Raw genomic sequence first — 13,604 nt, forward strand, 5'->3', positions numbered from 1 at the left:
AGAATTCTCAAAACTCAATGGTCAGAAAATAAACAGCCCAATTTGAGAAATGAGCCTGAAGACCTCAACCCACACTTCACCAAAAAGGATATACGGATGAAAAATTAACACCTGAAAAGATGTTCAACATCATTAGTCATTAGGGAAATGAAAATTTAAAACATGATGAGAAGCCACTGCACTTATATTATGATAGCAATAATAAGTTAATTAACAAACCCAGTATCAAGGGCTGGCAAGGATGAGAAGCAACTGGAAATCTCATCCATTGCTGGTGGGAATGCAAAATGGTAAAGCCACTCTGGAAAATGGTTTGTACAAAATTAGATATACACTTACCCAGCAGTTCCTCTCCCAAGTATTTATTCTAGAGAATTGAAAATGCGTGTTCTCACACACACACACACACACACACACACACACACACAAAACCATCTGGTTATAGCAGCTCTATTTGTAATTCACAAAGTTGAAAACTACCCAGTGTCCCTCAATGGGCGAATGGATGAATAATTTTGGGACACATCCATATCATGAGATACTACTCAGCAGTGAAAAGGAACAAGCTATTGATACATACAGCAACATGGATGGATCTCAGAGGAATTATCCTGAGTGAAAGAAGTAATCTCAAAAGATTTCAGATGGTATGATTCAATTTATATGACATTTGGAAAAGAGAAAAAAGATAGCGAGAAAGATCAGTGGTTGCCATGTGGTAAAAGTCATAGAACTATACATCAAAACAGGAAATTTTACTGTAAGCTAATTTAAAAAATAAGAACAGCAATATAAACCCATTATATATATTTGCCACATTTTTATGGAAATTAACCATATTTTCAAAAACAAAAAAAACAGTGGCATTGTTTTACATTTTTATAAGCTCTTTACTGTCTAGCTTAATGGAGACAGCTGGATTCTCATATCTGCTTCTGTATTTACTCTCTTGCCTTACCGTATGTCATATAGTCTCTGGAAAACCCCACTATACACTTGAAAGAGAATAAGACTGCAAAAAGCAAGTAATGTCTTAGTATTATTATGATCTTTGTTTTGATTCTATGGACTACCTGAAATAGTCTGGGGGATTACCCAGGGTTCCTGGACTACAGTTTGAAAACCACTGACACAATACACTGTCCCAAATTTCAGTAATTTTCATGCATCTTGACTTTTTTTTTTTTGGCTGTACCCACATGTCCTGTGTTTACTTAATGGTTTTGTTCAAATTGACCTATTTTTTAACTTAAATTTATTTAAAGAGGAAACATTCTAAATCTCCTGTAAATGGAAAACCAGTACCACTTTCCCATAAATGAAAAGTAACCACAAAAATAAATAAGCAATGAGTAACATATATATATATATATATGTGTGTGTGTATATATATATATATATGTATATATATATATATATATATATGTATATATATATGTATATGTATATATATATGTATATGTAAAGTTTACCTGTGAGCCATCTAAACTCATCTCTGCAAGGACTCAGGACAATGAAAATGGGAGTTAATACTGACGTACCACTCATTTATGTTAGCCCATTTAATCCTCAAAATTACCATAAGAGGTAAATAGTATTATTATCCTTTTTTTCTACATACATACAAAATCTTGAAGCACGGGGAGGTTAAAGAAGTTTCTCAGTGTTCCATGGTGAATAAATTGCAGACCTGGGATTTAAACCCAGGCCGAAGGCTCCTGAGTCCAGGATGAATACTCTGTGGGCAGATAGGAAACCTGGGTTTTTGTCTAAGTTCTATTGGAAGTTGGTATGAGGATATGTCATAAAATGAAGGAGGTGGAATAAATCAGGGTGTGCAAGTTTAAATGTTGATTGGCTGTCCGGGCAGCCAGGCAGGTAAGGCAACAGGGAGTGACGGGGTCACTGGTCAACTGGAGATCTCGAATCTTATCTAAAGAAAGCAATCACTTCCAACTGTTTGGGGGAACGTTTTTGTTTGTTTGTTTTGGCAGAGATATCATTTTATTTTACTATTTCATTTCATTTTATGAAAAGATGGACGTCTGGATACCTTGTGCAAAGTTTTCCGATGTGCAGAGGCCGGCAATACACAGGCAGGCTAATTCATGACTAGATCCTTTCCTCTGACATAGAGGATTCTGTGATTCAAAAAGCTGTTTTTTATACAGTCGTAGACACAAAATCCAAATTACAGAAACAAGCCGTTTAAAACAATGATGAAAGGGGATATGGGCTCCGATAGCGTCTCAACACAGCCTACATAAATATAGATCGGGAACTGGGTTAATTGAAAAGCCAAGGTACATTAATAGAATAACAAAGTGTATTTCTTTGTGTTTCTTTTGTGTTGTATTAGAGTAAATCAGCAATATTTATCCAGTGCTAATTCTCGGTTTGCAAAGAGCTAATGTAATCATGAGATGAGCTTATTGAAATTCTTTTCTTAGACATAGAGGCTTGCCCGAGAACGGCGTGTATTAAGAACTTTAGTCAAAGCTTGCTCAGAATAGTAAATACGAACATGTGATTTATGCCATTGTGTGTACAAAGCAATGTTTCCTGAGACATTTTCTATATATATGTTAGCTGTTTTGTTTTTGGGGCTGGTCTGCTGCTTCCCCCTCCTCCGCTTATCAGATTTCCTTCTAAATCCTGGCATTTGACAATGTTGCAGGGCCAGTTTCTCTGTGAATCCACAGTAAAACATACTGGTGGTTTCACAATTAATCCAAACTTGGGTTTATGGCTTATGTGTGTTTATGTGAATTCCTGCATTTGTTTTTATATATGTGTGTATATTCATAAAGTCTGTTTCTAAGAGAGAGAAAAGGAGGGAGAATAAAATCTATAGACTGAATCTTGAAAGATGGGTTTATTCATCAATGACATCATAAGGATTGTATTTTCTCTTGGTTAATAAACTGTTTGTTTGGCGGGCGTTGTAAGCCAGCCAGCGCTAGTCATGCCATTTCTTGGAAAAGATCTGAAGCAACTGGTAATTGACATGATAATCATTTGATCATAGCGCTATTTGAAAATAACACTCATCTCCAAACTTGTCTCTTCTAAGGAACCATATTTGGTAACATTGTTGCCAAATTCCATCTTTGCCAATGTTGAGTCTTCTATACCATGATACTTAATTATTTTCAGTATATTCTAAACTTGATTTCTGGTGTGCCCTGTCCAGAAGCTGTTCCCATATGCTTTGAAACAATATCCAGCCTGAATTTTCATTCTGACATTTAATAATCACCATGTAATAGCTATAAAATGCGTGACAACTACAGATCTTTTATTTCAAGAGGATGGTGTAGTGAGTCTGAGTGAAATCATCTATTGAAATGGTACTTTGTAATATGCCCCATTGTTTATAAAGTACTGAATTTTTTTTTTCAGGAGCAAAGGATAAAAACAGTTTCCACTTTGGGTCCCATTCAGGGGAAGTTCATATTTAATCATGATAAGAGAAAGGACTCCATTACGAAAGTTTTACTTTTCATTTTTGATAGAGTATTTATTTTGCTGCTGCCTAACAAACTTTGTTCTCAGAAGCAGCTTGGAACTGGATGAGGAAAGGTGAAATTTTAGACCCTACCTTAAAACATTTTTAAAAATGAAATCCAGGGCTTCTCATTGTGTGAAGCTTATCTTAATAAACCCTTTTTTGTTTGCTTTGGAGTAACGTGTGCAGTACTCTGTGTGTGTGTGTGTGTGTGTGTGTGTGTGTGTGTGTGTGTGGAGGTGGGGGGCGGGAAGGAGGAAAGAGTCATGTTTAACAGCAAAATTAGCCAAAATCACTTGTGAATTCCTTTTGTTTAATAGCTTAGAGACATCTTCCTGTTGTTGTTTGTCAAAAATATTTCTAAGATTTTGTAAGCTTAGGGGTTTTCACAGCTAAGCTTTTCTTCAGAAATGTGAAGTAAAAGAAATGAAAGAAGTCAGTTCAAGTTGAAATGTCAAATGCTTCAAATAATTTAACTTAAAACCCAGTGAGATGATCTTCTTAAGCTTTTTCCAAGGAATCTTTGGGTAGGAGAGGCCTTCCTTTGCTCCATGGATGGATCTCTATTAAATATCTTGCTAGATTAATTCTGAGTCAGAAAAGTTGGTTGTTTCCTGGAAGCAATTAGGGATGCTTAAAATTCAAATTTATGATCCATAGGAGAAACTTAAGTTTCAACTACTTTTCTTAGATTCAAAGGCTTTCTCCTCACTCACCCTCTCTCTTCTTACCCCATATGTATTAAAAGAAAAAAAATCAGTTCATTTCTCAACTTACAAAGTTTTTAAGAAACATGAGAATGTGTAAGTTTCTTTCAGTGGGAAGCACATAACATTTATGAAGTATTTCTTTTGGGATTACATCACAGTTTTATTTAATTTTTAGGACAAAAGTTAAATTCAATATTTGTGTATAAGCCAAGGGAAAATGTACCATAAACATAGGAATTTGGGGGTGAGTCAGAGTTCCAAGAATCCCAGATTTACTTAGACCATTTATATAGAGACAGGCTAACCATTAGTCACCTAGTTCTCGCTTTTTACTTTTGCAATTAACTGCACCTAAAAATTAGCTTTCACCTGCGTGGTCAGATAGGCAGCATGGGCTTTGGCAGCTAGCATTAAAAATAGCTATCAGAATTACTGCTCTAATCATATAACAAATATATCTTATAAATTATTTTTCAACTAGACAGCTAGCAGTGAAAACCCATTGAAATGAAGCGAGCTATTAAAGATACTCTGTCACCAAAAAACACATTGTTTGCTCGTGTAGGGCTAAACTACTCAAACGGTATTTCAGATGGGCTTTGTTGAAAATTTATCATTTGCCTCTCAACCACCAATAATAGTTTTGTTCTCCCCTGACCACCTCTTGTAGGATGAAGTCATTGCTGTTTCCGAAAAGGTAATCGTGAAGCTTGAAGACCTGGTCAAGTGGGTACATTCCGATTTCTCCAAGTGGAGGTGTGGCCTCCAGGCTGGGTCGGTGAAAACCGAGGCCTTGGGAAGGAATGGACAGAAAGAAGCCCTGCTCAAGTACAGGCAGTCAACCCTCAACAGTGGGCTCAACTTCAAAGACGTTCTCAAGGAAAAGGCTGACCTTGGTAAATAGAATTTGTACTTCCAAATCTAACGTGTGGGCGGATACAGTAACCTACTTTTTTTTTTTTTTTCTGGTCATAGGCTTTTCTGGAAATCCTGCCATATATATAATTTTACATATAAAATTTCCTTAACCTCAAAGGGTCCTCGGAACACCTTATGGGCACGTAGTCCGGGTGTGTAAGGGGTGGGTGTTACCTGCCGGATCGCAGGGCCTTCTTGGCGTGGAGCCCTGTGCTAGAACCTGGGGGATAGCACACGTGACCTCAGGCAGCTTCCACGTGGTGTCAAGGCGTGAGACTTAACTAGGACACCTGAAATAGAACTAGTGAAGAGTTTAAATATTTGTTCTAAGTAGGTAGTATGACATCTATTAATACCATGTTAGAATTTCATGTTTTCGTGTTGGGTGGAAAACGAAGTGAGGAAGAGAGGCGAGTGACTTCATGTGGAGAAGGAGAGCAGTGCCAATGCGGGGAAGCCACTGGTTGGCGATTCATGGCGTAGGTTTCCCTGGGCTTTTAGCATTCGGAGATCACCATGAACGTATTTTTTTCTTTCCTTCCCTCCCTTATTCCACTATGACTTTAAAGGAGAACTTGAGATTTGGAGTAGTTATTCTAATTAGTGTTCGAATCCTGACTCTCCTGCTTATTAGCCGTGTTTTCTAGGCAATTTGTTTAACCTCCTAGCCTCCGTTTCCCTATGTGAAAAATATGAGAACTTTATAGGGTCACTGAGATGTAAGATACGAAGGGTTTCGCACCGTGATGACTGGTATATAGGAGGGGCTCCATAATTAATTCTATTGCTTTTTCTGAACAGTTTCTTCTCCAGTGCCTTTTTGTGCCCTTTTCTTGTGTTTTGTTTTGTTTTGTTTTGTTTTTTTTCCCTCTTGTTTGTACGTCCCTCTGGCATTCAGTGACTTACTCTTCTAACATTGCTCAAGACCAAAGTTGTTGACCTCTGATTTAGACTCATTATTTCCTCTTTAGGCAAAGAGGAACTTCACTTTTAACATATTAAGGCATCTTTTTCTTTCATTCTGGCACAATGCTGATTTTCATAGCCCTATTTTATGCCTTAATGTGACAACTTCCTGTTTTGTTTTTTTTTTTTAACCTAGGATTTAACTATTAGGACAAACCTAGACGATTTATTTAATTGGCATAAAGAGACTACATAACAACAGTAACTGTCTTTCATGGGATTCTGATTTGTGATGAGCTATACTGTGCTTTGGGACTCATATTAATATTTTCTTGCAGTTTGAGTCAGTGACCAACAGTTTCCTGTCATCTTTTGGTAGATGTCAGGCGGTAATATTTTGGACATGGCGGCCTGTCATGTGTACATTTAGAGAAAATTATTTAATCTGGTGGTTTTATTTTAAAGCCAATAAATTGATTTCTTACTTAAACTTCCTATATATTCTGTTACACGTCCCAATTTTATGAACACACAAATGACCAGTCTTCTAACCTATGCTAATGCTGAATAATAATACATCTGTTGTATTCTTTTCCTAATGTATGATCTAAGTTGCATTGCTATTGTCTTATGTTTTCCTTAACATTAAAACATTTCTTTTGTTCGTTTGATTTTTTTTTTTTTTTTTAGTTATGGAATATACTGTTACTAATAAAAAACTAAACAGGAAACCCACAGGGGACAAAAGGATGTGTAGATGGTTAAGCTTCTTGTTGCACATATAAACAAGAGTATTTATAGTGGAACTGCTTTCTGTTTAAAATTGATAGTTTATTAATGAATATGAAAAGAAACTCAATCTCTTAATTCTAACAAAAGATTTAGAGGGTTTGATCTTAGTGAATTCTAAAAAATGTCCATGACCTATTTTTTAAATAACTGATTTCAGAAGAAATTGATTTATGGTGAATATTCAAATTACTTAGTGTTTTTTTAACTCTAGCTGTTCATTAGACTCACCAGGGGAATTTTGAAAATAATACTGATTGCTAAGTCCAGCTTCCCCAAATTCTTCATTCAGTGAGATTGAGACAAGGCCAAGGAATGTGTACTGATAAAAGACTTTCTAGGTGATTCTAATTTTTTTTTTTTTTTTTTGGTCTCATTTGGGAACAGCACTACAATTAGTGCTGAAGAAGGGAAAATAATCAACAGGAGATTTGATTGGGAGGCTCTCCTCTGGTGAACAAGAAACACCATGTACTTTTCCTTTCTTTGTTTTTTAATGTAAAATACCCCTTTAAGGATAGAATTTGGGGCCTTGAAATTCTACTCAGTTGGTATGAACTGTGGGGAATTTGAGACAAATAGCTTTTGTAATTGGAATGCACACTGTGTTGTAATAATGTGGAAAGAGAAACAAAAACTTTCCTTAATGTAATGAGTTTCCATTATCTGCCTGATCTAAGGTTTACAAGTCTACATTGTTAGGATTTATATTGGGGAGATAGGGGGTGTCATTTGCTGTACGCATTCCTGTCCCAGCAACTTTCTCTTCAACCTCTTCCTTTCTCTGTCTGCAACATCAAAATATTTGTTGTCTGTACTTTTCTTTCTGCACAGTGGTTTTCTTATCTCTCTTTCTCTTGGCCACACTGAAACCACTTCCAATACCACATTGTTAATGGAAGTTCACACACTTATTAGGTTTTTCCTTCTGTAGAACACTTCCAACTCCTCATTGTTCTTACCAAAGAAAGAAGATGAACTCTGAGATTACTTAAGACCCCCCCCCTTTTTTTTCTGGTGGAAGTAAGCAAAGAATGGAAAGATCTCACCTTTCTGTGGCTAAAATAAAACTCCAGTACGTTATTTTTTTAACTGAAGTATTTCATCACGTTAAAACATCAATAACAACATACTAATTAGGTTGACTCTTAAAGAAGGGATTCTACCATCTAAAAGCTAATTAAGGAACTCTTCTTGCTCAACGTTTAGGTAGAATAAGCTCCCTTTAATCCCAGTTTGTGTCACTTCCTGTCCCTCTCTGAATAGTAAAAAAAACAAGAATGTTCTCACAAATGTGTGTCTGCCAACAAATTAATACTCCACAAAGAGAAACTCTGCCCCAAATGGCAGCTTCCAATAACTGCTCTGATTCAAACCACAGCTCTTATTTTTTTTTTTATCCCCTTCCCCTTTAAGGACAATATTTGCGGATATCATGTTTGCTTTTTACAAAATCTCTGCAGTTTTCGTTTAAGATTCTAAATGGCTGGTGATAACATGACACATCTAGGTAGTGGGAAAGACAACAATCTTCAAAAACACTCCTGAGATGTGTTGCAGCGCCTTCGTCCCCTTCCCTCCTCTTTGTCCTTTTCAAAGAAAGAAAGTTCAGTATGAAACCAATTCAAATTATGACTTTACTCAGTGAGATGTTTTACCTTCTGTCAGTTTCATACTGAAGTTTATAGAAAAAGAAAAAAAAGAAGAAAGAACTGTGTTAAAATAGAAGGGTTAAGGAATGTATTATTCATAAGCATAACGAACACAGGAACCTGTTTTTCCAGAAGAATCGGGTTGATTAAATCATTCACTACACAAGCTTCTAGTTATTTATTTTTGTCTTTAGAATTACAGTACTTAGCTTTTGTAATAAAGTGGACTTGATACCCATATTTGGTATGGCAGTTGGAAGTAGTCAAATGAAGAATTATTTCATTTTACGAAATTTTTAGCAACTAAGGAATATAAACACTATCAGTTAAACATAGCAAACTTGCATTTTTTATTCCTTGGGCTATAGTTTGAAAAAAAAATCAAATTATTTTATATAACACTGCTTCTTACAGAGTTCCTTTAAGTGAAGTATGAAAGCTGCAGAGTAAGCTTTATTGGCCTATAAATATGTCATTATAGTTGGACTACATTTATATGCTTTGGATTGTTGTTTAAGCCAAGAAAATATGTCTCTACAGGTTGACTTTTTATTGAAACCCTTTGAGGCATACAACAGAATGTATTTTAGGCCAAGGTTATTAAAACAGCATTTTTATTTTTTTGCAGCAGACTCATTGTCAATTATGCTGCCACAAACTGTCTGTGGATGGGCAGTTATAAATGGTTTCATCTCCAAATGTGTCTCTAGAAAAAGAAAGAAAAGAGAAGCATCTGAGCTGAAATTGAGAAGAGAGACCAAAGGATGTGGGTGTGGGTACAGCTGAATTTAATGATGGGGGTTCCCTCGGTTCAATTTCTGTTTCTAAAGGCCCATCAGATTGAGAAAGTGTGGCTTCCCCTGTCCCTTCTGGTCCTTGGATTTTACTGTACTCTGGGGAATAAACAGCATGGTGGTTGAAAGAGCAGTGGATAGGAGGTCAGGAGACTCTTGGCTCTACTTGTCCTGTAGATCTGTCACTCCCTGGAACAGTCAGCAGGTGTTTGTGCCTTCAGGTTCCTTGGATGTGAAATCAGTGTAATAGTGTGCACCTTGCTTTATCTCCCTGGATTTTTGAGAAGATCAACTGGGGAATAATTAGTGTCGATGGCAGCGTTTGTGGTACTGAAGTCCTAGTATTTTCACCATGTTACTGTGAGAAGGAGGTTCTATATGATAGGGAGCTATGTAGTATGATATTAGTTTATTTGTCCCTTTTGAACTTCCTGAATCATGTGGTCTAGTGTTTAGGGCAGGATTTATTCTCATTACTGTCTGCCTCAATAGAAGACGGTTATTAAAATCCTTCTGGTCTTTGCTTTAATATATTATATATAATATATATTATATATGTATTTATTTATATATTATATATAATGTGTATATATTGTGTATATATAATATGCACATATATTACATATTAAATATATTACATATTATATGTTAAATATATATTATGTGTATATGTATAAATGTATATAAATTATGTGTGTATATATAATGTATATATATATTATATGTTGAATATATAATATATATTAAGTATATATATTATAAATATATACTATGTATATACATTATGTATACATGTACATATGTATATATGTACATATAAATTATGTGTATATTAAATATAAAATATATGTATGTATTTGTAAGTTTCTTTACATATAGATTTTTTTATGTTGTATAACTTTTTTCCTTTTGAAAATTTTGTCAAAATAAACTGGGCCGTTAAGTGCCCAGTAGTATAAATGACTTCTCTAGTACTTTTAGTTAGAAATTAACTATACTGCTTGGAAATCTTGGAAGCCTTGTGTTTCAAATGGTTATTTCAGATCACTTTTGAGTTTGATGTGTCAAGCTGCTTCCAAGGGGGTGGATTGGGTCATGATTCTTATTCTGCATTGAAGAAAACAGTTTAAATGTCTGCATTATGAAGCATGGTAAGGTGCTGATGGTTTACCGTAATGAGGAATTTTCACCTGATACATCTAAGGAACTTGCTAGGATTGAAGACATGCTAATTATTAAGACAGTCCTTTCCTTCCTTCCTCCTTCCTTCGTTCCTAGATGTAAACTTCGTATATTTATTAAACAGTCTTATGTACGTATTTGCTGTTTACGTTTTAACTTCCATTGCTGGGTTAGCTGTACTATTTTCCCTAAGATAGAAACTTGTGAAGTTTCTTAGATGGTATATTGTTGAATTATTCTATTCATGAATATCATAAGGAATCCCTACGGAAGGACCCCTTCACTGAAACAGATCTGGCCTTTATAGTAGTCTTGAGTTCAAAATAGAAATCAATTACATATGGTGCCTATCAGAAATTTGTAAAGGTACTTTCTAAAGGATTTTCTCACAAGGCCTTCTGACAGTATTGTTGTGTGAACCACGCATTCTTTAAAGAAACTCATCATGGCACAGTTAACACTAGAGAAGTATGCTGTCAAAGGGCCAACATGGCTGTTTCCTCAAGGTTACTTCATGCCACTGTAAAGTGACAGCCCAAAGGACCTTTGACAGGAGTGAGTTCATACTTCCAAGAATCTGTATCCAAGATGTTCAAAGCTTTAGAACAACTTCATGATGGGATATTTTCTACGGATCTAGGAAGACATCAGGGAGATTACTTCATTTCATTTCAACGTTAAAATTCAGCTTGCCCACGTAATCAAATAGTTGAACGTTGTCCTGCAATAATGGTAGAATGTGTGTGTAAGAAGTGTCTTGAAAAAATGACAGTCATGTATTTTGTCTGCACTTAGCCATCTTGGCTGTTCCTGCTGGAAAGGAAGTCTGCAAAATCTAACCATGTGCGAGCCAGTCAGCAGCTAGTCATGGATATTGCTGTCTAGATATTCGTGTTGCCATCATTCATGAAGGCTCATTCCAAGTTAAGACCCTTTCATTTAGAATTTCTGTTGACTTGTGCATCTTCTAGTGTTTTCTAGAATTATGAATGCTTTTTAGAATTCCAGATTCCTATCTTCTCTTGATAATGGGCTGAAGATGGATAGTCAATAGAAATTTGTAGAATTTAAGAGTTTATTCTTTTAAAATTGGAGATCTTGGGGCAAAAGTAGGGGGAAAAACATGAAATTGGAAATTTCAGTGCTATTTTTAGTATTCAGGTTACCAGTATTCACCTCTTGGCTACAATGCATGAACAAGGTAAGAAACTCATGCTTTTTTCTAGCTCTTCAGAGAGTCGTTAGGCTGGACATTGGTGTCGTTGATGTTTCTTCTCACCTTTCCTTGAAATAGTTCTCAATCCCTATTATTATATTATTATTATATATATGCTCTAATATTAGTGTTTATTTGGCTGAACAATCCCAATTTTTTTCAGTTTTTCCCCAAGACGTGGTTTTAAAATCTCTCACCATCCTGGTTACTCATCTTAGGATCCACTTTGGATGTCCTTTTACACCTGCTTACCCATTTATGTTTTATGAGCTCATCTGTGCTGAGAAACCTAGACCAAAATGAGAGGCGGCTTCCAGTGGAACAGAGATTGATACACATCCTTCAGGCTTGGTAGGCTGCACTGACTAACATATGAGACTCTAATACCAGCTGTATCGTCTGGACTTCTACTTCTCAGAGCAAGGAGGGAAAATATGTTATTTAGCCACTATTCCTGAATTTTAGTCACCTGGGTTTTTTTTGTTGTTGGTTTGTTTTGGTTTGGTTTAGTTTGGTTTTGTAGTAGTATTAAGTGTAGACTATTATCTAATGAACATCATTGTCAACTAAGATGGCAGGAGTCTCTGTGGCTCAAAACCAGTGCTGTGCGTTTCTAGCTTCTGTTGTTCCTGTAGTTGTGTACTATAGCATTTAAGGTAGCACTTGCCCCAGTTGAGTTTTGCCTCAATAAAGGTCCACAGTTGAATACCAGCTTGGTGTCCAGCTAGTTTAACCTGCTCCAATCAAATAAGATAAAGACCAAGAAGTATTCCCTAAATTATCATATGTGTTAGTTGAATGCATTATCATTCTCCCGGACTCCAGCTGTTTTTGCTTTTTCATTTGTTTTCATTTTCTGTTCTTCTGGCATTTGGTCTTTAATCAGATACTCTGTGGTCATGTCTGTGATAAAAAGACCATGATGGGGAAAGCAATCAACCCATAATTTTGTTTTATTATTTCATTGATTTCATTATTTATTATTTCAGTAATAAGAAATGTTAATTTCACAATGAACTATCTGTGATGGTCACCATCTGAGGATAGATAACCAAAGATAAAAGAAATTTAGGTGTGGTCACACACAGAGACACAGAGTCCTTTGCCATATATATATATATATATATATAGAGAGAGAGAGAGAGAGAGAGAGTGTGTGTGTGTGTGTGTGTGTATTTATGTATCACCTTTAGGCTGGTTACATATCTGGGGCTACTGGAGAAAGTCTTATAGGGAGCCTTAGCTTCTTGCAAACTCATTAATTTCTGGTATCATAGATGAATTGATGAACTTGAAGCAATAAATCTTTTTGCATTTGGTGACAGGAGTGCAACATTGACTCTGTGCCTCTAATGTGCTTTAAAAATGAGGTTAGATTCAACAGTTCCCCTTCCAACTGGAGATACATAATGCTTTCCTCCTATTCTTGTAACCCTAAAATGTTTCTGTTTGCTTTCCACCTCTCATCTATTGAGCCTCTGCATGGTTACTGACTGCAGGCTGTTATTATAGCTGCTACCACGATGGCCTCACCTTGGAGCACAAAGCACATACATCCTACATGTGAATTGATGTGACTTTTCTAGGGGGTTTTGTGAGCAGATATTTGATTGGGACATTTAGACTTAATTCTCTTTAGTGTTGACGCTGATTCTTCCAAACAGCTCGTTTATCTTTTAGAGTACTTGAAATGTGAGGTTTTATTGCAAAACATTAATTTTCCTAAATGTCAAAGATGCGCTCCCCTTCTCTCCTCCAGCATTATGTGTTTAAGTCTGTAGTTTGTGCAGGTCACTGCAGAGAAAAGCTGAGGTTTGGACTTTTACCCCGTTTTAATAAATATATTTATTTAGGACAGACTGGAATAATGATGGGTTTTCAAAGCCTTTACGAAGTGCTTCATGCACAGTAGGGGCTGAGCAAACAGTG

General features: G+C 35.9%; 1 protein-coding gene across 1 annotated transcript in view; it reads left to right on the forward strand.

The window, feature by feature from the left end:
• ARID5B (AT-rich interaction domain 5B) overlaps window positions 1-13,604 on the forward strand; it is a 178,930-nt gene that overhangs the window by 26,529 nt on the left and 138,797 nt on the right. The window contains exon 3 of the mRNA XM_049645103.1: window positions 4,889-5,114. Coding sequence (XP_049501060.1) covers window positions 4,889-5,114 — 226 coding nt within the window. The remainder of the gene's footprint in view (window positions 1-4,888; window positions 5,115-13,604) is intronic.

Source organism: Panthera uncia, chromosome D2 (genome assembly GCF_023721935.1).
Source record: "Panthera uncia isolate 11264 chromosome D2, Puncia_PCG_1.0, whole genome shotgun sequence".
NCBI classification, from domain to species: domain Eukaryota; kingdom Metazoa; phylum Chordata; class Mammalia; order Carnivora; family Felidae; genus Panthera; species Panthera uncia.